Raw genomic sequence first — 24,945 nt, 5'->3', positions numbered from 1 at the left:
CCACCAATAAAATCACACTGCAGTTGGAGAACTTCGAGAAACAAACTCGTTTAAGCTCCCTCTGCTGACTAATCTGGGAGCATACAATCCAGCTGTACCTACAAGGGGTCTCTTCTGACAAGTGGAAAATGTGATGTGTAAGGCAGCATTTCAACAACAGATAAACCCATACTAAGATTCCCAGCAACGTAAGTAAGCTATGGTACAGTTGGCATATGGCTGTGACCAAACTGAAGATGTTTCATTCCCATCAGCATTACCAATTCCAATCCAAAATTAACACCAGCCTCAAGGTGTACTTATACAGTACTTTGGCAACAAAGCAAAATAAAGGCCATTCTCACACTGTGCATTCCAGCACATCACTGCAGCTCCCCATCACGTCTGTGCCAAGACGACTGCTCACAGGGTGGAGGCTGTAAATCGGATCACTGAAAAAGTATGAGACAAAAAAACACCAAGAATCTCCCAGAAAAAAAAGCAACCACGCAGTTACTTACAGCAGGTTTGCCACCAAAGTCAACATCCCGTGTAACTATACCCTCAGACATTCAGTTTTGGAAAGCTCAGGTCCTTCCCACAGAACTCAAATGATCCCTGGCAAAGCAGTAACATTCCTTTAAAGCGGGTCTTAAATAACTGCACACCTGTCGACACTCAAATAAAACACAACTCCATGGTGAACAAGGGCCAGAGACTGCCTAAGAATGTGGCAAATAAAACAGAAGAGGAAAGATTGCAGTAAGGCTGTTCAACAAAAGAGATGGAATGACTGCAGTTCTGTTCCTTAACCATCATTACTCCTCATGCCCAGAAGGGCAACGGTCTGCAAAGCTGTCCATGGTAATGAATGCCTCAATCTGGGACAAATCAGGAGCGCGGCACTGAAGGAAAAGCAAGCTATGTCAGAAAATGCATCTTTGGAACACTTTGTCTGGCTGCAAAAATGAGAAAACATTCACGCTGATCTAACAAAAGTAAGGGACTGTCCACAAAACCAGTTGGGAAATTCATAAACGGATGAGATGAAGACAGAGAGGTGACCCAAAGAGGACTGTGCAGTAACACGCCAACTGTTCCAATGACCAATACATTGGGAGCAAAAAAAATCCAAGCTCTGCGCTCATACATCAACATTTGGAAAAAATAAATAATTATTGTATCTTACAACAACAGTACCCTCTACTGTTACGAAGTTGAATAGCAAAAGATGAAGCCCAGCTCTGACCATCACAGATGCCCAATGCAGGAACAGCCACCAAGAACACCTACATAGCTTTAACAACTATCTGGCTTCCTGTGGAGAACTTTGAAGTTTGTTGGTTTCTTTACACTACAGAGTCAGATTTGGGGTTGGTTATGATGCTCATTTAATTCCTTTCTCCCAGACCTTTTCCTGTGGTTGGCAAAGTGACAGTTTTAGCCTTAAAAAAAAAAAAATACTGCAAAATTGAACACCATCTTGTTCAGAAGCCCAGAGTCAGTCAGCAGCACAGCAATATCTTCTGGATCATTCACAGAGTACTGCTGTAAGTGGGGTTTCAAGGCAAGCCATGAACTTCAGGAGACACGGCCCTTGTGGTACCTGGCTGGAAAGCAAGGGAAGATGTGACAAGCATAGGCTTTAGGAGAGCCACAGGGCTAAAAAGGCTCCCAAGCTTGATTTGAAGCACAGGCATCCATCACGGAATGCTTGAATGAACAAGCAGCAAGAAGGAAAAAACACAAAAGTGAGGAACACTTCAACTAGATGGTGAGGTTACAGTCAATATCTCAACATGGAACTGTGGATATACACACTCGTGTGTGATCCAGAACTACACACCACTTGCCTTCAGAAAGAATGAAATCCCTCAATATCAAGATGAGAAGAAACCCTCTCACTACTGAGGGACAGCTGAGCCATGCAGGACGATCCTTCATCGGCAGCTGGCTTTTGGAATTTGGCTTATGATCAACTCACTGCCTTTTAGTTTAAAATTTTCCCTTTAACCTACTAAGTTTGAACTTTAATTAGCCACAGAGAGCTCTCAAAGTGAGCAACATTAAAACAGAACCCCCTGCTTTGTGAGTGATGAATCAATACAATGAAGAAACAAGGCTTTCTCGAAGCAGCTGTCACCCTCCACACACTACGAGACCCTTAAAGCTGGACCCTAAAGCTCCTCACAACCTTCAGGAGTTGGTCTGGGGACTTTTCTGCTTCCCTTTGAATTACGGAGCATGCAGCAATAGCACTACCAGAGTATGGTTCAAGATTGCTGCAACAAAACCCAACCAGAGCAAGGGCAGACCAAGGCACCTGGGAAGAACTCTGTGCCATTACTCAGAGGTACTTAATCAGAGCTCTTAATCCTACCCTAGACAGCAAAAATTACATATCAAGAACCTACCCTATGAATTAATCCTGTCTGAAAAGCTCGTATTTGTCTTCTGTTTGGAATGTGATAACTACCAACCATAACCCTGAGGCTAGCGGGTTAGCTTTCCCTCCCAAATACAAAGTGGTTTCATGTCCTTCCATTGGAGCAGAACCACATTTGAATACATCCCAGGGCAACAGCAACAGGGCAACCATACAAATATTTCAATCTTGGCAAGTAGGCATAGCGAGGGCTATAGTGGCGTTTATAATGAGTTACAGAGAATGACAAATTGATCTGAATCAGCACCACAGGACTGAAACCCCAGTGCATTCGCACCGAAAAACATGCACAAGGTTGTAACTGCGAGCCACATTTTCTACTCCACTCAAACAGATCAAACTTCCAAAAACAATACTCTAACACAGTGCCACACTCCAAGAAACATATTTGCAAATTGCAATGCCTGAAGAAAAGCAATGAGAATGACAGAGTCTAGAAAATTTAAGGGAACAAGACCAAAGAGAAGACTACCAGCCTAGAACATGTAAAGACATGTTGAGAAGAGGAGGAGGATACTCATAAAAGCTTTCCATTGACTTGACTGCAGTCAAAATGATTTAGGGTAGACATCAGGAAAAATCTGTCTGCAGGGAAGAATAATTAAGCACTGGGATAGATTGTCCAAGTTTCAATCACATTTTATAGAGTACTTCTGACATATGCTGGCATGAAATTATGTTAAAAATATTATTTCTAGAGGCCTGGAGAGAGACTTTCTGCAGTTCTTCCCAAGGCTATTTTCTACAGTTTCCTACAAAGGAAAATATTTTGAGTGGCCATTGTTGAAACACACAGCTTCTAAAATGAGTAGCAATATTTAAGATAATCAGGAAAATAAATATTGGCAGAAGTGGAAAGCGTTAATCTACAGGAAAACAAAGTAGGACAATCAGCTTACAAGTTAAATATTTACTCAAGTATCTCAGATGGTAACTAAACTGTTATTCAACAGGAAAGAAAACCACCTTGCAGTTCTAGCTTTCGCTCCTGGCTGTTGCTAATGCCAGTGAGGCAAGGTAGCTGGCCTATAAGCTAGAGAACCAGGAAAAGAAAAGCACACAACAGAAATACTAAAATTACTGAAGGTTTATCAGTTAAACAGATTGGCTGCTCAAGAACACGACTTTCATTTTAATATCAGAACAGCAATAAATGCTGTGTAGCAGAAGCCACATCTTCTTCTATTCAGCCCAAGTCCAGTGATGGTTACAACCACAGCAACCGAGCTTCATTCTCTCCATGGTACAATTGCCCTGCATTCATCCAGAAATCTTCGGCACTTTCAAGGCTGTTGTGGGTCCCTTCCAACTCAGGATATTGCATGATTCTGTGACTGCCCTTCAAGTAAATCCAAAATCGTTGCCTGGTTGGAAAGCATCATGGGAGGAGAGAGAAATTAAAAACAGTGGATTTGGATTTGCTCCTGTCTTCTAAATGAAACTTCTGATATACGCAAAGCTGCATATGATCATAATCCGGTCCAAGAATATCGCATCCAACATGCAACTGCACGGGATTTATACGCCACGCGATAGCATATAGCCATGTTCCCACTAGCATTTTATGGGAGCAGGCAGACATTCCAGAGATGAGGCTTCGCACTGCATGGGATGTAGGAAGGGAACCACACAGCAATCAATGCAAAACGAAGCCTTCTGGAAACATTCATCCTGATAGCTCCCACTGGATACGGATAAAGGGAATACAAGATTTTTTTTTTTTTAATTAAAATGTTTTATAAAGCATATGCTGAGGAACTGATAAAAGTTCTTTTAAGAGAAACCAGCTTAGAAAAGGAATATATTGCATTCTCAGCTCTTACAGAAAGAAGATTTTGGTGTTCGTACGGATCATGAGGTTGCATGCTTTAGAAATCCCACCTTCGAAGGCCAACAAACAGCTGCTGTGGAAAAGAGACAACCACTCCTATCGGTGAGGTCACTGCAAACAAGGACAGTCATGAGCAGCTGGCTAAAAGGACTCAAAAAGTAGAAAAATAAAGGCAATAAACTACCCCCAAAATATTTGGAGAATAACAGCTGCACTGTATGGGAAACCCTGGAACCGGAAGGATGAAGAAAGATGAAAAAGATGGACTTTATTCTACTGGAGTATGAAGAACCTGCTGGATTCTATTGAAGAATCAACAGAAATGCTGAAAAGGATTGGAAAAACCAAACACAAGTACAGAAGGGAAGCCTTGAAGGTGCTCGTTTTCTTGGATGCGATACACTGCCATCGCCCACCTCTCCCCCAGAGCAGGCTGCAAACCCAAACTCACAGTCACTTCAGTAAAGAGCAAACTTGTGTTCAGCACTCCAAATATCCCCACACTATTTGTTATAATGCAGACGTGCCTGCCATGAACAGCTGGCAGCAGTGAAAGGAGTGCAATGCAGCGGTACACGCACCCAACTCAGCTATTTCCAGCAGCACTATCTTCTGCAGGGGGAAGCAGTTATCACATGCACGGCTTTCCTTGCAGCCATCCTATTCACACCAGTCCTTGACATCTGATCACACAACAGTCTGCAATATCCACCCCTCTTCCAAACAGTTCTGTGTTACTCCGAGCTCACTAAATAGCTGCTTGTCAAGGACCTGGAGACCAGATTACTAGTGCTGCACTGCCACTGCCTTTCCTACCCAACTTTCTCATCTGTTGAGCTCTGGAACTTGAAGATAAAGCCCCAATTTATCTTGGAATACTGTGTTTCTCACATGGCCTTTGGGACTTCACTTTCTATGTAATTACATTTGCAGGGATAAAAGCAGACACGTGGAAAACACTCCCAATGCCCACCTCATCCACTGAGCCCTTCAGGGGAAGAAGGTGACAGTGGCCACAAGGTACAGTTTAGAATCACAGAATCCTTTGAGCAGGAAGGGACCTTTAAAGGTCATCTAGGCCAACTCAGGAGGTTCAGACTGGACATTAAGAAAAGGCATTTCACTGGGAAGGCAGTGCACATGGAACGGACTGCCCAGAGAGGGTGCCTGCTGTCTGAAGCCTGGTTTTTGGATCACCCTCTGATCTCACTCCCTTTAACAGTGACCATTTTTGGACTGAGCCTCTTCAGAAGCAAAGGGCCTTTGTGGTAGCAACACCATTTCCCGTCTCGTTATTGCATCTTCAGCACATCAAGACATATAATCTCTAGAGAGGGCTACAGACAAACACGGGGTTGTGCAGATGATTGTGCAGCATCCTGCTGAATGCTGACGTGTGCTACAAAGGAAGGAGCTTTACTTAGCCTGGAGAAGACAAAGCTTTGGGAAGACAAGATAGCTGCCCTGCAGCACCTGCAAGAAGGTCACCAGGAAAACAGAGCCTGGTTCCCAAAGCATTGCAAGGTGGGGCAGAGAGGCAACGAGCGTAAATCAAAATCCTGATCTGATATATGGAAAAACTTGCTCACAGTCAAGACAGCAAGGCACTGGATAAGGCACTACAGAGAGGCTATGAGGTCTCCATCCTTCTGGAATGGATAAAGAGCTGACTAATCTGGTCTCCAAATTAAGCTACTCGAAGAACAAATGATGCTAGATAAGTTGGCTTGTTTGTTTTGTTTTTAATGTGGGATTTACTGAAGCTTACCCAGCGAATGGCCAGCTGCCACTTGGTAACCGCCAAAGAAAGAAAAATGCTGTAATTTTCTTCGTTTGAAGTCATATTTTCTCCACCTGCAACGGCTTCTGACAGCACGGGGAGTCCCACGGAGGGTCGAGCAGAAGACAGCTGCTGCCCTCAAGTGGTCCCTGCCACAACCGCACATCGCAGAGCCCACGGCCCCCAGCCGCAACGCACACCTTTGAAGTGGCACTGGTATGGGTTGAGAATGGCATTTCCTGGAGAGCTGGTGAGGGAGGAGACGGGCAGCTCCTGGATCTTATCACCAAATCAGTTTCCTGTTCCCATCCATGACATGAATAATTTTTCTAGCATACCTGGACGTGAGCCAGAGGAGGACCTGCTTAACCATGGGCTCAGCAGAAGGCGTTCCAGCACCGCACGTTCTGAATTCAATTTGTATTACCTCTGCTATCACGTTCTTTAGTCTTTGGAAGATTAAAGCATCTACCAGCAACAAAATCAGATCAGAAACGGAAGCAGTAATCATAGCTCCCCAGACAAAGATCACAGCATCGCACGCTCCTGAAGCTGAGACACGATGTGCCTTTTTAAACATCCTCGCTTATGGGAACAGACAAGTGTAAAACACCGACCAAAGAACTGCTCACACGGGGAGAAACGATGGGGATACCAGAGCTGACAGCTGCAGGCACATCAACCCAAGTTCCTGGGGAGGGATTGGGCAGGAAAGCCCCCATCCTCCTCCATGCTACTTTAAACACACTTAATGAAGCATTTGAGTCACTACGCCAAGAAACTCCAACTCCAACGCCACTACACCAAGTATTCACAGGCCAGGAGGTCTCTGCTCACAGACACAAGGCACTGTAACAGTAAAATTAACTCTGTTAGTCTGTTGCAGTGAGGAGAAGCAATGTTACGTTGTGCTGAAGCTCTCATCTTCTCCTAAGCACCAAAAGAGCCTGCTTCTCAATGTGCAAACCCGTTTCAAAGGTTTGCAAGTATTCATACCACATCCGAATCATCCCTGAATATGAAATAAATTTAGGAAATCCATTCAGAATTAGCAGTTCTTTAACAGCCATTCAATTTGCAATCTTTACACCGCATTAACTCACGCCTCTGCTTCTAATAAAGCACCGGACCCGAACACAACAGCTCCGAAATGAAACACGTAGGAATTAATGTTGTAACGAAGCACATTTAAAAATAACAAAAAACTTTTCCAATGCACAGATAAAGTGCTTCTAAGCAGAGACTGCAGCAACAGCGCTACCCAGAAGCAGCGTTACTCATTTCCCAGCAGCACAATGGGGAAGCGCCTATGCTCTATTTAGAACGTGACAGAAACGTGTGGGACAAGTCTCACAAGGCAGGAAAGTCTTAGCAACTAAATTCACAGCAATTAGATCTCTAATTATACTAGAGCACCAGTGACTGCTCCGTAATTCCCCAAGTTCCATGTTTGAGTACGGAGAGCAAAAATTACACTTTTCCACTATGAAAGACCGCCAGCTTTAAAAAGAGGAAGGCAGCTTAACGCAGCTAGAAAGCAGCAAGTGTGCTGCCTTTGATGTGGTGCACCTGAAGGCTGAATAACCCCACGGCAGCACTCAGCTGCTCAGGCACTCACACATCTTATGCAGCTCCTACAAGCAAGTAAGGCCAGCTGCATCATCCCCTAATTACAGGGCTCACACCCAGCCACCAGCACTGCCCGTGCAAACCATCCTCTCACCAGCTGTGTCACTGCCACTGTGCTTGGAAACGCTGCTGTGCTTTTACAAATATCAGCAGAAATCTCAGCCCCGAGCCAGCAACTTCAGCGTATTACTGTTCTCCTGCATCTAGCAGAAGCAGAATGTGCATTACAGGGAAACAAGCCTCCTTTGGCTAAATGGATGCTGGATCAGGAGCCTGGAGACCTTTATTCTATTCATAGCTGTGCCCTTGAGCTGCTGTGTGACATGGAATAATTTCACCTCCCAGTGCCTCTGCCTCCTCGGCCTTCTTGAGTCAAGTCTATTTAGGCTACTGCCCTTCATCCTAAGAAACGCGTCTCCGTACATCTTTTTGATTGGGATCTCCAGGCACAATCACAACTGAACAGCAAGACTTGTGTGGTATTACTGCTCTGATGAATTCGATTCACCTCCGACCAAGATTTCAAAAACATAAAATGCAACTGCACTGATACATCACTAACGTGTCAATCGCATCATGCTCAGCCTTAGTATGTAGGAAGCCATCAGCTACTTACCTGCCTGAGAAATTCAACGTGAATTGATTTCCGTGCCATCACGTTTTCACTCCTCCTAATAAAGCACTCTATAGCTACACTGTGCTAACTGTGTCGGTTCCAGGACTTAAGGGGATACTGACTCAGCTCAGACGGACCTCAGGTTGAATCAGCGTTCCTAATACTGGAAAGCCACAGGAAGATAGCAAAGAACAAAAGGGCACACTGTAACAGGACTGAATTAAAGCAGGAGTGACCCCAGCATCATCTGAAAAAAAAGTGAAAAGCATTTATGTTGCTTGCCTTTAAGCTCCCAAAAATGCAAACGCATTCTGGTTTTCCATTTCCAGAACAGAGAAAAAAAATAGCTAAATTCATACTCTCAAATGTATGTGCCTGGGATTGTCCAGGGTATGGTTTGGTTCTTTGTACTGTGAATAACATGGTCTGGCTGTGCTGCCCTTGCCAGCCGTGCCCAGGTCTGCCCGGTTCGTTGCCTCAGCCTGAGGCTGTGATGACACAAGCAGTTTACGTCAGAAGAACGACCTGTAAGAGGAACTAAAGCACCTTGGTAGAAGGCAACGATCGAGGAAAAATTGTTTTTCCAAAACTTGCCTGATTGTGACAGACACGGCCGGGATCAGTACTGAGGCCACGATGGACAGAAGAGCACAGCAGGAACAGCTTGTCCCACTCCAGACAATCCACTATGAACCCCTTTGTACCCGAAGCTACTGCACCAATAACGTCAGCGGATGGGGCATGAAGCAGAATTCAGATGAGCATGAAGGATGCTCAAAGCCAGCCCACCCATATTACAGCAGACAGAGATCTATTCTACCAAACGAGTGCTGTGGTGGAGCTCCCAGTGAGACCAGTAATACCTTAGGGCTCAACAGCCACGGCAGCAATCTGCATGTTGCTGGGATAAGCGGAGAGGAGGAAGGCAGGAACAGCTCAGCAGCACGGCTGACATGGCCCTCACAGGGAGGTACTGTTCCAGCTGAACCCGGAGCCAAGGGGCTGAGCAGGCAGCTGGGATGAATGAGTCCTTTCACCTCTGAAAGCACCCAGCTGCAGAGCATTTGCTAAGAGGTGAAGTGCTTTCAGTGCATTGTGCCTCACAGAATATGGGCACTTGCTGACATTGACCTCCGGAGAATCGCAAGGGTGCAACTTCAGCTCCTGGCTAACACCAAATGCAGCCCCTTACAAGCCACAAGTACGGGCACAGCAGTGCCACTGCTTGGCCTGTGGGGGCTCAGCGTGCTCTGCTGCCCTTCCTCACCTCTGCCCCAGCGATCCCAGAGCCTCAGGAGCTGCCCCAGCATTTCTGCCCAGCGCTGTTACAGAGAGACAGCAAGGTCCCCAGGACAGCATGGTTGGGCACCGCTGGGTGTTTCACCAGGGGGCACTGAGAGCATTCACCTGCAGTCACACAGAGATACCACCACGGCTGTGCTTCCCGAGCACTGGCAATTCAAGCTCAGCTGTGCTCCCTGTTCTGGCAACTTACCAGGGAGGACAGAGTAACCCGAACACTGATAGCAATTTCCGGGTATTAAATCTATTTTCCAGTGTTCTGCCCAGATAAGAGAAGCAGCCACCAGAGCAGCCCTCAGAGGTTTCCAATTTCAGGCTGAACACGAGCAGAACATTTCAGTCCAATAGGAGAGTTAAGGCGTTCTACTGGCATCTCGTCTCAACATCTATTTTTACACCTTTGTTTCTAATATTCACTGCTGCCACGATAATATTACTTCCCATTTTCAACTTAGTCCAAAAAGTTATCATTTTGATACTCAAATCCCTAAAGCACCCGAAAAGCAGCAAAGAGGTTCCTTAAATCTGTCGCTGGACCCGTTTAAGGTTAACAAAGATCAGGTTTTTCAGCCTGCAGAGCAGCAACAAGACCTACTGTAAAGAAGCAAACACACCCCTGCAGCTAAGGCCACAGATAGAGAACAACTGAAATCAGATCACCATCAGTCTGTCACCCCTCAGAATATAGAGAGCAGTGCTCCGTAATTCTACGCTAGAAAAGGACATGCTCTCTCTTGCACCTAACCATAAATCCAGCCAGCTTAGCTCCAGCCACTCTCATCAGAGATTTATGCTCTCAATGCCAAGCTGAGTTGGCCCCGAAATGCTATTTTTGTAGGAGCACTCTGCATTTCCCTCTTCTGGCAGAGGCGAGCGGTGCAGTAATCCCATACCCGAAGGTCTGAGCACAAAGCTATTGCACGGCCCTAGCCACGAAGGGCACGAGTTTGTGGCTGCTCACACACCAGCTGAACGCCTTTTCATTTGTCTTTATAGAACAGAATGGAAAGAGGTCAGATGTCGGAGTATGCAGGACCCGCTCCCTTGCGCAGAACAGGCAGCAATGCCTGTAACTCAAGCTACAACAGTTGTACCCACGCTACATACCATCACACACACAGTGAGGCTTCTGCCACAAGAGAAAGAGCATGCACGTTCCAAACCCTCCTAAAAAGATCCATTTCTTTCACACACTTCAGCTCCTTGCACAAGGATTGACAAAAACACCATTTCATTTGGAAGGAGAGAAACCACATATACAGGTTTGATTGCTTTCTATTAATTTAACCTTATTTGCTGAGCCTCGTCTCCATGGAAATGCAGGCAGAAGAAAAAACCTGCAACCAGAAGTGAGTCAGTTTTGCCTGTTTATGTCTCCTCAGTTCCCATAGAAACAGACATTTAAAAAAAAAAAAGGATAAGGGTCCTGAAATACCTTCAGAAAAGCCTCCTCCCACAGCTTCACGTCTTCAGCTGCCCTTCCAAAATTAGAGTTGAAAACAACGCCGAGCAACAGATGACAGAGAGGTGACTTGGTTTTGTTACGCAGACACTGACAGGAGGTACCTGGGGATGTTTCGAAAGCCACATCCAAACTGAAAGCTCCCAGTCTACAGTTACAAACTGTACCAACTTCAGTTTTGATGGCGGTGCCTGAAGTAGGGGGTCTATTTTTCAATTAATTCAAAGCTAATGTAGGTACAAATAGAATTAGAGAAGAGAAAATCAGCGCCACTCTCCCTGCCCCAAACATATTGCAGCATTTTGAGAGGCCAAAATAATAAATGCTGCCTCGGGGGAATGAGTCCAAGATTCCCATAGGCAGGACGTTTTTTAGAAGGAATCACTCCTTCCTTTGAACATAATGATTTTTAAGTTGCAAAATCAGCTCTACGCATAGTGGGTTAAGTAACAAATAGCAGTATTAAACATTAACGCGAGCCTACTCTGTCCTTCACAGTTAGAGGTACAAATGCACTCCTACAAGCAGAAATAGCAAATCCCGAGGCACTGGCAGCAAGAATCCATCTCCCAGCCTACTGTCCAGGGATGCTGGGGCACTTCCCCTGCATGGCATCCTTCCCCATTGCACTGCTATCTCAGAGCCAAACACACCCAGGCAGTAGGAAGGACAGGAAAGAGTTGTTAGGGAAGTGGCTGTGGTGCGCATCTCAGACCTCCAAATCCTGCTCCTATCACTCCTGTTACTGGGTAGGAATCCCTTGGCATCACACACAACCAACAGAGCCGTCGTTACTTGCTGCTGCAAGGTCCTTCTGGAACGCACAGGGCAGCCCACCCCAATATCAAACTTCTTTCCTTGTGTCCACAGCACATGGTGAGTTCCACGCGTCAGCACACTTCCATGCAACTCAACGCCTTTAATCAGACAGCTCTTGCTTTTGCCATTATTGCCTGCCTGGGAAGAACAAGCAATGTGTTTCTCTTATCGCTGCCACCACAGCAAAGCTGCAGAAGGGAAAAGGTAACAAACACAACAAAAGAAAGGCTTGGTGAGGAACAGCCCAGAGCGACGCCTCCTGCAAGGAGAAAGAGCAGCAGCAGTCACGGGGAGTTCGTCTCCAATGGCAGACGCAGCTGAACTTAATTCAACCTTAATTAGCTCACATTAGCTGAATTCAATCTATTCCTGTTACAGGAAAGATAAGCCCTAGGGAATTAATTATTTTCTACTCCCCATTGTACTCCAGCACGGTGTAGTGTCACACCTCAAGGAGAGCAATCTCTCAAAACCCAGCGAGGCAGCACTCGAAGACGACAGACCTGAAGTTCAGTGGAGAAAGTACAGGAAACACCGACGGGCATCCTTCCATCCATTCAGAAGCAAAGCCTCCCTTCGTGGAGGTGTCAGGCAGCAACAACCACCACGCTTTAACTATTCCTTTACTCCAGCAGCTAAATACACAAACAAAGCCTTAGCGTGACTACCTTCCTTACGGTTACCATTCAAACCCATGCCTAACAGCTCCATACAAGCATTTGCTAAAACATCACAGGGACAAACCAGACAAGCAGCAAAGCAGCAGATGGATCTTTTTTTCCCTGTACTCTACGAGAAATGCAAGTCTCGTTTGATATTAAATGCAGGTGTCAAGTTCATTAAACCAGGCTCTGAAGAGATTCTGAGGCATCAGCTGTCAGGATCAGCTTACCTCCACCAGCACAAGAATGGGGCAGAGAGAAGGTGAATGGGAGTCCCTGTTACACCCAATAAGGACACCGGTCACAGGAAAAAAGAAAAATAGAATTTAAGGATATAAAAATCAATACTCTGAGATTATTCAACGCCTGAAAATGAACACTGCTAACTTAGTTTTGCCCTTTAGGGCATCACTGTTGTATCAATCATGAAGAAACGCACAAGGTCACAGCTTGAATTACTGGGAAATTAAAGCACAGCAGCTATCAAGCAGCACCTGTCCTGTGTGCTGATTAGGCAAGGTCCCCTTAGAAAAAAGGAAATATAACTGCAACTTTATACATCATCTCACATTCCATCAGCTCAAGGAGGCCTCAGCATGGCTAAAAGAGCAACCTCAGCTCTGTCATTTGTTAACTCCCAAACGCTTACTTACAGGAGCTCAGCATTAGCCCTTCACATCAAGGTTCCCAACACAGGATTTTAAGTCTGCCTGCGCTCCTCACGTGCATAATTGAGGGATAAATGAAATGCTTTTGATACACACAAAACTCTACAGACCGACAGAAGGCCGCTGCCACCGCAGCTGCTTTGAAAAGCAATCATACAGAAATATTCCCCTCTGACATTTGGCTGCTGTTGACACAAAAATCGCACGGAGCTTCAGCCAATATCTAAGACACAACCCACAAAAGTTTCTAGAAGAAAAGGAACCGTGGTGTAGCACATATTAATTGTGACAACTGATGAAGACCGGGTAAGCAAACTCCTCAGCCCAGCATCGCCGCTTTGCACCTGTTGAAGATGCTTAATGCAAGTACTGCAACCTCCAGGATCAATTGAAGACCACACTTAAAACAGAAGAGTGGCAAAAAGCAGATGTACCCCTAACAGATCACCTGTGGCATCACATCCTGGAGCTCCTGCCTGAACAGGACCTGAAAGCTGCCAGAGCACTCAGCACACGCTGCTCTATGGAGGCACAACCCCCCTCTCACCCCTTCTGGTAGAAGCATTCTGTTTCCAGCAACCCACCTTTGCCTACAGATTTACAACACTGCATCACAAGGCAAAATTGCCACCAAAGCCCCAGGAAAGCGACACGGCTCATAACAAGAAGTCACACACACAGCTACAGCCACACATCCCAACAGGCGGAACCTGCAGGAATTCAGACCCCACCACGGCAGCCTGGCACACAGCATGTAAGCACACAGCTCCTCCTCCACGTTTAACAAAGTTCATTTTGAGGCTGAGGCCCGAAGGGCTTTTCGGTGTACGTTTCTGTTGTTTCTTTGCCTCGGGTTCTGTTTGGTTTTCATCTTTGGCTGTTTGTTTTTGGGAAGTCTCAACACGATTTCTGACGCTACGAGAGAAGCAAAGGACAGCAAGCACTGTAAGTTAGCAGAACCATTCTCTTAACTGCTTTCTGTCCTTATGTCCATCCAGGAAGGATTTTCTACCTGAAAAGAAGAACAACTTTGGTCCAGAAAGACTCCTGTCTCCTCCTATAGATAGTCTTCTTATACCCATCCTAGTACAAGTCACTTCAGCAGTGCTCACCTTAAAGTCGCCACATCAGTGCAGACAGAATCTCTGAGCCATCATCTGTCACCACACTAAACTTCCTGGAGCACGTTCAAAAAGATAAGGGGTGTGCAGAGGTAGAAGAACAGGATCAAGTCGAACAGGCACTGCAGTAGGAACCTCCAGCAACACACACACCAACACGCCACAGCAAAGACGGAATTGGACCGATGGCTCTGTCAGATACCCAAACAACACTTGTGTGTGTTTCTCAGCCCCGATCCAGGGAGCAATGGTGGGCAGTGAGGAGTCCGAAACATCCCAAGGGATGAGCCAGCCTGGCTGTGGGGAGGGGAGGGGAGAAGAGGGAGCTGTTCCCTGCTTTGGCCATTTTCAATACATGGTCTCACGTGCAAACAAGACAGCAACCAACACAAGCAAAAATAAAAGCAGTAACTGAGCAATCAAAGCTCAGCCCAATCTATATCACATTGCAATTAAAGCCTCCCATGGCACTGCTGCACAGTGCGGTCCTCAGACTGTACTCGGTGAGGTCAAATGTTTCTTTGGACTTCAAAAGGATGAGAGACATCGCTTTAAACGACAGACGGTGGGCAGAGAATAGCAGGGCAGACAAATGGAAGATGAGGATTTCTGAAGGACAAAGCGGGATGGTGAGATAGGCGGTATGTGGGGTCAGAGAAGGAAATCAAAATCCACCAAGGGAAAAGCCTGGGCTCTGACATCGGCTACGCAGAGCGGGTGGCAAAACTGCACAGAGTCGGGGCACAAAAGCCTCGGCGCGTAAACTCTTTGTTTCGGGAACGAGGAATGGGAAACTAAAGCAGGCTGCCCCAAGGACCGGCAGCGGTAACGCTCGACACACGGGGCGCGAGCCTGCTCTCGTACCCGGTGATAAAAGCAAAGCCACCAAGAGCATCAGGCGATGCCGAACTCCAACCCTTCCGCGCACCGACAGCTCCGCGTCCGGTCGGGCTTCGGCGCGTCCCTCCGACGCCGGGCCGGCGGCTCGGGCTGCGCGCGGGGCAGCGCGGCGGCACGGCGCCCGTACTTACTGGAGTCCTCCCAGCGGAGGAGGTGCAGCTTCCAGGCGGAGTAGTACAGAAAGCCCAGCACCAGGAACAGGCAGAGGGCGAGCAGCAGGTTGCGCATGAACACCAGCAGTCCCATCTTCGCATCAGAGCCGCTCTGCTACGCGACCTGCGGAGGGAGGACAGGGTGAGGGGGGGTGCGCTCCCTGACACCGTCTCCCGGTCCACCGCGCCCTGCGCGGGGTCTCCGAATCGGGCCCGCGCGAGGCCTCCGCCCCCCTCCCCAACCGCACCGGACTCCCGCCGCTCCTCCTCACCCGGCCGCCGCGGGCCCCGGGCGTTCGGCCGCCGGCCGCGGCCCCCGGGCTCGGGGCTGCGGGAGCCGCCATGCCGGGCGCGGCGCAGCGGGACCGGCCGCCGCCACCGCGGAGCTGAGGGGCACCGCGGCCGCCAATGGAGCGCCGGGGCGGGCCCCCGAGCCGCCAACCCGCCCGCATAGCGGCCGCCGCCGGCCAATGGGGAGGCGCGGGGGGCTGCGCCCGCAGCCAATCGCGGGAGGCGTCCGCGAGCCGACGGTGGGCGGGCGGCGGGGGGTCGCCGCCGAAGGGGCGCTGCGGCAGGGCGGTGGCGCGCATGCGCGGATCCCGCTCGCTCCCCCGCGCGAGGCGAATCTCTGCGCGGCGCTCCGCCAATCAGCGCTCCCGGCACCGCGCCGCGTCTTCCTTCGCGGCCCGACCCGCCGCCTTAAAACAGCGCCGCGCCGCGCCGCGTCTCGCCGTCCCGCTCGGCGTTCGTACACCGTCGTCCAACTGCAGAAGCTGCTCAGAGCCCCGCGCACCTGACCGCACGGCACAGCCTCACGGCGCTGGGCGTGCAGCAAAGCGTGACTCGCGCTGCACAGTCAGCGTCGCTTCCACACCATTGCAGCCTCCGCCTGCCCCGTGAGCGCGGCGCTGCGCCGCCCGGCTCGCCGCCTCCCTCGGCCTTGCCGGAGGCCCCAGTGAGATAGCGCGACGACAAACCTCGTCTTTTCAGGGCAGCAAATAAAGCCGGTGATTTCCCGTTTCCACCCTGCGTGATTCACTGGGTGGTGGCATTGCAAGCCCGGGTGCCGTGCACACGGCCTGGAAGCGCAGGCCGAGCCCTTCCCCACTGGGTGAGGAGCAGAGCGGTCCGCAGCCCACAGGGAGCTCGCGTGGCCCCCTGAGGCACAGCTGAGACCTCGGCTTTGTGCTCGGCCCAAATGAAGCCGTGCCAGCTTATTGCACGCGCTGCGTCCTCGTGGCCGGGCTCACCGATCCTCCGTCCTCCACAAGGAGTGCTGCTGGGACCTTCAGATGCCAACTGCACGCTGCAGAAGCTGAACGCGTTCATGCTGACGCCCAGATATCGTTGGCACCAACCGTCCCAAGGGGTGGAGAGGGGCCAGATCTGCATCCCAGCACCCCGTGCTCCATGGGACGCTCTGACACCAGCTGTGCTCACCCACCCAGCTAAGGCAGCTGCCTCCAGCCCAGCAGGCTCGGGCAGCACGAGCACTCGCATACAATCATAGAATCGCTAAGGTTGGAAAAGACCCACAGGATCATCCAGTCCAACCATCAACCAAGCATCTTGCTTGCCCCTTTCCTCAGCTCGGCAGCCTTCCGGCTGGGTAGAGCAAGTTCTCCACCCTGTATCTACTCTGGATGTGTTCAAATCTCACCTAAGCGCCGTGAGTTCATGCTCAGCGAGCACAGCAGCTGACCCGATGTCGATAAGGAGCCGGATAAGCAGAGACCTGTTGCACAGAGGCAGATAGTGACAAGGCTGGGGCTTGCCACAGTGCCCAGGTTTGTCACTTGGAAACCCTACGCCATGCTATCAGGTGTCAGCATGCTGGAAGGAGCCCAGCACAACGTCAGACAGGTTCCCTGCCAGGAAAAAGCCAGGGAGGAGAGTGCTGTGTGTATGGAAATCAGGTACCCGGCCGCTGCCTCTTAAGAGCCGTGAGATGAATTACAGCAGTGATTAGCGGAGTGATCTGGTTTGAGTAGTAGGGCTTCAGTCTGAGCGTGTTCCCACTTAGCTTACACATTTCATTCGCAGGCAGATGTCAAGCTGGACGTTGCTAGGCGATGGGCAGCAGGGGAATAATTAAGCCTGATTAAATTCTATCATATTGCCACACTGCTTTCTGGAACGCTCTGGAGCTTTTCCAGCAAAACTGACCAAAGCAAAGGGCAAAAACTGCGGCACATCTTGATCCACAAAAACCCATTCGTGATTGAGTCACTAAGCCCTGGCGTGGAGCCTGTGTCCACCCACGTGTCCCACAGCACCACCCTCACGAGTGAGGAGGGACTCAGAGAGAAGGCACAGATGCGGCCACCCCAGCAGGAAGCTGACCTGTGGCTGCCCCACACCCTGCAGCCACCTTGCGTCAACCCCGCCAGCTCCTCTGAGGCACTGCCATTGGGCAGGATGTCACCCTGTGTCCACACAACCCTTTCCCCCCCAGACCCTTCCCCCCTCTGGCACTCTAAGAACAGCAGTGTTGTGGCTCTCATTGAAAGACACGTGTTGATTTTTGAACAAATACTCAGCTGCAGGGAGGTCGGGGTATTCTGAAGAGCTGAAGCAACGTGCAGAGACACGATGTACCCTGGGAAGGGAGAAACACAGCTAACAGCACCGTGGCTGCTGTGTGGTACAGCACGGACCCTGCGAGAGAAACTTCTTGGGCAGAAGGAAAGGTCCGGCCCATAGGGAATGGAGCATCCGTGCAGCACACTTGGGCTTTTCCACAGCAGTCAACGATGATGTAGGACTTTAATTAAAAATATGTATTATAAAGAATTAATAAGGCTCAGTTTAGATTAACTACGTGCATTAACGACTATGCTTAGAGGTCTGTCTGCACGCCAAGTTTTAATGGGGAGACATCAATAGCTGGGAACATATGTAGACCCCCAGCGACTGGTGCTTGGTCGGGTGCCATTTAATAGTTTTTACAATCAATTATAGAGATGACAAAATGAAGGCTTACGTCTGTGGCTGACCCAAATGCTGATGGAACGCTCACAACCACGGCACGCTCACTGCTCAGGCTGCAAAGGAAAATGCTGGGGAATGGCAGGGACGGACTGTGCTGCAGCATGGAGGGTCTGCTGGGGAGCAGAGGAGGGAGGGAGGGAGGGAAAAACTGAAGGAAGGAAGCCAGAAAGAAAGTGAGCTCTCCCACGCATGGCTACAGCTTAGGTTTGCATTGCAGCGCCGTGGCTAGGTGAGAGACGAGCCAAGGATGTGTGGATTCAGGTTTCCTTACCTTCAGAACAGGCACAGAAAGCCAAAGGAGCACCACCACCTTGAAAAAGGTACTTAAGGCCTGGAAATAAGGCAACTAAGCAGCATCTTCTATCCAGCCCCACGCCACAGCCTGCTCCCACCACCCCCTTACCTTCCTGGCCTGGCGCCGCTGCTGGAGCTGCTCCTGCCCTCACCTCCCCTTGGCTCGCAGGGAGAACCTACGCAGGTTTTAGTATGGTGGGCAAAGACTGTGGGGTCCATGTGCTGCGTGGGAACGCTTCTCCTCTGCTGTCCCTGCAGCTGCAAGGAGCAGCTCAGCCAAGGACAGCCTGCCCGACCTCCTCGCACACGTGTTGCTAGAAGCTGGCATGACACAGCTTGATCTGCCTGCTGCTCTTACATTGGACGTCAGCTCCTTGGCCCAAGGACGCCGTGTTTCCCATCCTGCAGTTCCAGTACTTCTGCAATTAACTGCACTGTCACAAGGAAGCCTTTGTGCATCTGCAGAAGGCTCAGGGTGGTGATGGAGCCATGTGGCAGCTGTCTTCTCCCTCCGCTCTGCTACCTGAAGGCCATCTGATCTCCAGCCGCTCCCCTGACATCTGACAAGCTGAATCACGGGATTAATCATAGAGTGACTTCTGTTGGAAGGGATCTCAAAGACCATCTAGATCCAATCCAGCTGTCACAGGCAAGGTTGCCAGCCACTAAATCAGGTGCTAGATAAGGCTGTGCATGGCCCCACCTAACAGCCTCGAACACCTCCAGGGATGGGGCATCCACAGCTCGTCTGAGCAGTCTGTGCCAGAGCCTCACCAGGTAAAGAACTTCTCATCCACCGGGACCCTCAAGTCCTTCTCTTCAGGGCTGCTCTGAATAAGTTCTTCTCCCAGTCTGTACGTGTAACTGGGATTGCCTATCTTACAGCATCATTCCTGCTCTGCTACCTCCATTCTTCTCTACATGCTGGGAAACAGCTCTTCCCAGGCAAGCTAAAGAGCTGATGCAATCGGAGGGGGGGAGGGGGGAAGGTCACAAATACGATCTCTTAAAAGCAGCAAAACTGTCAGAGTCCAGAGGGAGAAACAACACCTCAACACACATTCACTACTGCATTCACAGACCGCTTAGTTATGTATTGCTTACTTATTGCTCGCCTAAGGGCAGCTCTGCCTTAGAAACTGCGTACAAACCGTGTGTCTTTCATATATATGATATATGCAGTACATATGCAAAATAGAAATAAATGAACATTTACGTGCCTGCTAGGTTTCCCTCCTGTCTCCCAGCTATGTGTGCTCCCCATGGGCTCCAGCCAGCTCCTGCACAAAGGCTGCTGCCAGCAGGCTCAGGGCCAAGCAGGTTGTGCTGTGGCAGGCAGCACAGCCACGGCCCCCAAGCATCCTCGCCCGACACCCACGCTGCCCCCCCGGAAGCTGCACCCCGTGTAGGGCTGGGAAAGGCACCCCATGGTCCGGATGCAGAGCTCATCAGCACGGGCAGCCCTAAAAATATCCTGTGAGCGAGTGGGCTGGTGGCAGCTGTACAGCAGACTCTGCTATGCTGATGGGAAGGGCTGTTCCTGGCAGAGCCGCTCCGTACCTGGGGCAGTGCCAGCACTGCACCACACGCCTGGACACAGGGCATGGGCGCTCTGTGCTGCCATCGCAGAAGGGGCCGAGGTGTGGCGTAAAGCATCCCAGCTGCATGCAGCGTTGCTGCCCTTGCCCGGGGCAGGGGAGGTGGGCAGACTGCCGGGACCACTCTTCCCAGGTGGCTGGGAGAGAGCAGGATGAGGCAGGAGGGCTGCACAGCCCCTCTGCAGAGCAGCTCTCACTCTCTTCAGATGCTTGCTCTGGACACAGGCCCTGGGGAGGGCCGGGCTGAGTTTTGTGGTCCCAGTGTTCAGGGTGGGAGAGAGGCTCCTCCCGCAGCCCACCACCAAGCCATGCAGATCTCATAGCAGCCCAACGCGCCCAGAACGTCACAAAGCCTACATTTCCAAGTCATCAGCCACCAAACCCCCCAAAACTGTGCTGCACTCCCGCCACATCTCAGACCCCCACACCCCAGAGCAGTTCTTGAGGCCCACAGGCTGACAACCCCAGGCCACGGCTACAGAGGCCGAGAGCTGCATCTCCCAGGGGGACGTTCCCACATTCCCACCCCCAGGGATCAGGGCCTGAGCCATCTCACCTGTTCCTCCTAGGGCTCAGGGCAGGTTGTGCTTGGAGAAGGGCGAGCCCGAAGCACTGCTGAGGCACAGGGCAGGCTGCTGCCAGACATGTTCACCGGGGAGGGTACCAGGCACCTCCCCAAAAGCGCTGCACAAGGGCTCTTCTGTCTGTCAGCTCCAGGCCGAAGCAGCCAGGCATTCCGGCCTGCCTGGGGAAGGGGTGGGGATCTGCTGTGGGAGGCAGGGACAGCCCAAGCCTGAGGGATTGCCTCAGACCTGCATCTCTTGCTGGGAACCATCTGTGCAGCCTCAGCACAGAGCCAGAGTGCTGGTTGGCAGAGCTGCACAGCTGCAGCAGGAGAGGGCCGGGCCCTGAGGCTGTCCTGCACACCAGCAGCGGCTGGGGGACACTGCGGGCCAGCAGCACAGGTGCTGCGTTCCTGGAGAAGGCTGCCCTGCACAGTAAAAGGCTGGGTCTGAAAAAGCAGGGTGTTAGAGTAGGAGAGACCCTGCTACCTGCAGGAACAGCCCCTCTGGAATAGCCCTGGGCCCAGCTGGAGAAGGTGATGGGGCAGAGTTTCCTCGAGCTGGCCCATCAGGTGCCGACGTGTCTGGCTCACAGCCCGGCAGCTCACAGCCACGCAGCCCCATGAACGCTGCCTTTCTTCTCACTGCTGTGCTGCCCTTGGCAGCCCCTCAGCTCCCTGGCTGGGGAATCAGAAGAGCCAATGCCTGCTTTGCTGTCCCCTTCCCCTTGCCAGGTCTCCACAGAGCTAAGGGCCCACTCTGGGGGCTCCCCCTCCGCAAGAGAGCACAACAGACCCCTGGCTCACCAAGGAGACACCCAGCCTTACCAGCATGTATGCAAAGGACAAAGGCAGAAAGGAGAACATAGAGGCCCCTGGCCAGTCTTCGCAGACACCAGCTGTTACACAGCGTTTGGCAGCATCCACCCAGCTGGAAGCAAGGCAGCCAGCAAGGACTCACTGCAGACCTTTCTCTGGCTGCCAGCACGACTGCTTCCTTCATCCCGTCCTGGGCTCCGCTGGGCCAGACGAGCAAGAGCTGCATCCCCTCTGCAGAGCCAGGCCTCCACTGCAGGCACTCGCAGCTCTGGCGCTCGTCCTCCAGTAGCAGTCCTGCATCCCCAGCAGTAGGGCAGCACCACGGATCGCTCCCCATTTCCCACAGAGCTGGCAGCTCCTCGGCACACACCCTGCAGTCAGCACCCATCCGAAGCGCCCTCATCCTGCGCCCAACAAAACAGCAGGCACTCCGTTCTTCCTCCTCCCTTCCCTCCTCCCCCAAACTTCTTTCTTTTTTAATGACCGTTTTTTGTCAACCCCTGCTGCAAGGCTGAGCACTAGAATTAACCCAAAAGGTATAGGGGTATTGAATGAAACTGCAGCGTTTGAGGTAGATGGGCTGAAAATGGCAGCCCAGGCATACTAACCAACCCCAACACACCCACCACCAACCACTCCCCACGCCTCAGGCTTATCTGGGGGTCTATGGGTAGAACATCTCTTTGATCTCCCTCTTTTCAGGCTCTCCTACCTCCACTCCTTTATGTCTACACGTGTACTGTTACCATTGTAATCCTTTTCCAGTTCCATCCCACACATTTCCTTCCATCTCTAGGTGCTGTCAGAACAGCCTTGACTCCACGTGGTCGCATTACTCATGCTGCAGCAAGCAGGCTGTGGCAATCATTCCTGCATGGGTCGGCCACAGGTTCCTCCAAGACAGCAATCGAGTGAATGTTTCCCATTCCTCTGCAGACCACGCTGCTGACGTCAAAGGAAGCCTACCAATACACACCCCCAGCTACGCTCATTATGGGAACCAAGCAGCATTTATCCCACCTCCAGCGTGGCACCCTCCACTTATCTCAGTGCAAAACCTAAAGCTGCCAGACAGCTCTAACAGCAATGCAAAGATATGAAAAAGAAGCACAGGAAGAGAGTAAAAAGGCCGGATTTCATTTTTAGCAATACCTCCCCTTGTTCACATCAAACATGAAATATTACACGCTGACCCAAGGGCACACACTGCAAGGATCTGCACAGCACCCACAGATTTGTCAGGAAAAAAAGGAGACGTTAACACATTCCCCTATTAAAAAAGCTGGCTCAAGGAATAGCTGGCATTTTAGACTCCAAAGATATGGGCTGAAGTAATCATCCCATCAATAATAAGCCATTTATTCAAGGTCACTCAGCAGATCAGTAACAAAAACCCTGAAGTAGAACAATCTCCTTTCCCCGACTGCCAGTTTAGTGAGTGAAAAACAATCAAGAGTGATCACCAAGGAAAGAAGAGAGCCATCTGACTGACCTCTCCTGTGGCATTGCCACCCCCTCTGCTACAGAGGGAACCTAAGGCAACTCTGCAGTTGCCTTTGCAATTGGCAACACGATGAGAAGTTCCAAGTCACACTGCTCTAGGTCTTAAATTAGTCTAGAGATTGTCCATTTTGAAATTGGATTTATTACATGATCAGATGGAAAACAACGTACAGGCTACCAAAGTCTTGTTTTCATCTCGTGCTTGCAGTAAAAAAAAAAAACGAGCACAACTGCAGATGTGTCAGACAGGAGCCCAGTTAGAGAATGGAAGAACTGAGATGGATGGAAGCCTCTGGGTATACCAGCAGTCAGAGGGCTGCGCTCCTCAGACAGTGCAGCATCAGCTCAACCCCAGCTTGAAACACCAGGGAGAGAGAAGGAGCAAGCAGATTGGATTCTACTTCTGACAGTGCCGACCCTGGGCATCTGAGGAGGCTGCTGAAGGAGAAAGGTCTCCTACAAGGCCAGCCATGGGCAGAAACATTACTGCAGTCAGGTGCTTCACAAAGAATACAGTCACCTTTTTATACCTTATAAAAAAAATAATCACTGGCTCGCCAAGCTTGTTCTGAATTAAGAGCAAGCCACAATTATGTCGTACTAAAAATGCTTTTTGTGGGTCCAACCTGAACCAGTTGTGGGTGGCGGCTCCATGAAGAGTGAAGTGAGGTCTACGCCTGCAGCATCACAGCTACTAGACCTAATGAGGGGCCAGAGGAGGTCCCATGGGTGTACTGAGGATGATTTCCTATTGAACACATTCCAGAAGCCCCCGACTAACTGATACTCCAGCAGCGCTTTGTCCTCACTGGAATGATGCTGTAATAGGGATAAATACACTTCTAAAAAATGAGCCACTGGAGTAAATTATTATTGGTCAAGTTCCAACTACCGCTAACTGAAAGTAAATGTACCTTTGAGACAGCTGCTCTGAAAAGAGCTCTTATGGCTACCTGTTATACTCCAAGCCATAAACCCAGTGTTCTTTTGACAGGACAAATAATATAGATCCCCACCCTCAAACATCGGGATCACTGATTTTAGAAGTTCACAAACGGCAGCCAAAATGCAGTTCAGTCACTGCACTGGGATAAAGTATGTTCACATTTGAACGACGCAGCACGAGAACTGACAGCACGCTTGGGAAGGCCCTCATCTCGGAGTGCACGATGGCAGCCGTTTCCAACACAGTGCAGCCAGCTGACAAGAGCAAAGTCTGGAGCCTGCAGGAGACACAGCAGAACAAAGCTCCAGCTCTAGAACAAACGCTAGGCAGAGAAGCTCTTGAAAGTCATTCAGTACTGTTAGAAGTGGAGAGCAAAACCTGCTGCAGTTGAACAGCAGCACTCCAAACGAATCCAGCTGTTTTGTAGCTGGCTATCTGTGTAGGATGAAGCTGTTTAGAGCCAGGTGTTTCTGTGCACAGGTAGCACGCAGCACCTAAAAGGTGCATTTGAGTAATATGGTAGTTGGAGAAGAATGCCTGAACGCAAGCATCCTTTTACCTGGAGGAAGAACAGCAGATGATAAGAGGAATATGTTTGCCAGTGATATGCAGACAGCAGTCAGCCTACTTGAAGTTAATACCAGATCTTATTCGGATATGCTGAAAGAACAGAGGCAAGTTTGCTGGGACCCTGCCACCTCTTCTCCACGTTTGCTCATAGCACATCACCTCAGGGAGGCTTACGTACAGGCTAAGATGTCAAAGTGCAATTCTGCTGCCACTGTCTGGGCCAGAGTACCTGCAGCTATCAGACTCTGGCTGTAATGCATCCTAGTTTTATCAAGTCAACTATTCCATTCATCAG

The 24,945-nt window shown here is 50.2% G+C and overlaps 1 protein-coding gene across 17 annotated transcripts in view; it reads right to left on the bottom strand.

Annotated features, from left to right (window-relative positions):
- Positions 1 to 21,008, bottom strand: part of ST3GAL3 (ST3 beta-galactoside alpha-2,3-sialyltransferase 3) — a 150,686-nt gene extending 129,678 nt beyond the window's left edge. For 4 of the 17 annotated variants that reach the window (XM_004936701.5, XM_040704655.2, XM_040704654.2 and 1 more), the window contains exons 1-2: positions 18,762 to 19,571; positions 15,347 to 15,491 (exon numbers count right to left, since the gene is read on the bottom strand). In XM_004936701.5, coding sequence (XP_004936758.1) covers positions 15,347 to 15,491; positions 18,762 to 18,871 — 255 coding nt within the window. In that variant the 5' untranslated portion in view covers positions 18,872 to 19,571. Of the gene's footprint in view, positions 1 to 15,346; positions 15,750 to 16,617; positions 17,639 to 18,761; positions 19,572 to 20,806 lie in introns of those variants that run through there. The other 13 variants (XM_015290984.4, XM_015290988.4, XM_015290992.4 and 10 more) reach the window with 6 other exon arrangements.
- Between the last annotated feature and the right edge of the window lie 3,937 nt (positions 21,009 to 24,945).

The sequence above is a fragment of the Gallus gallus genome, chromosome 8, assembly GCF_016699485.2.
Source record: "Gallus gallus isolate bGalGal1 chromosome 8, bGalGal1.mat.broiler.GRCg7b, whole genome shotgun sequence".
Taxonomy (NCBI): domain Eukaryota; kingdom Metazoa; phylum Chordata; class Aves; order Galliformes; family Phasianidae; genus Gallus; species Gallus gallus.
This window is presented reverse-complemented; position numbering and strand designations above follow the sequence as displayed.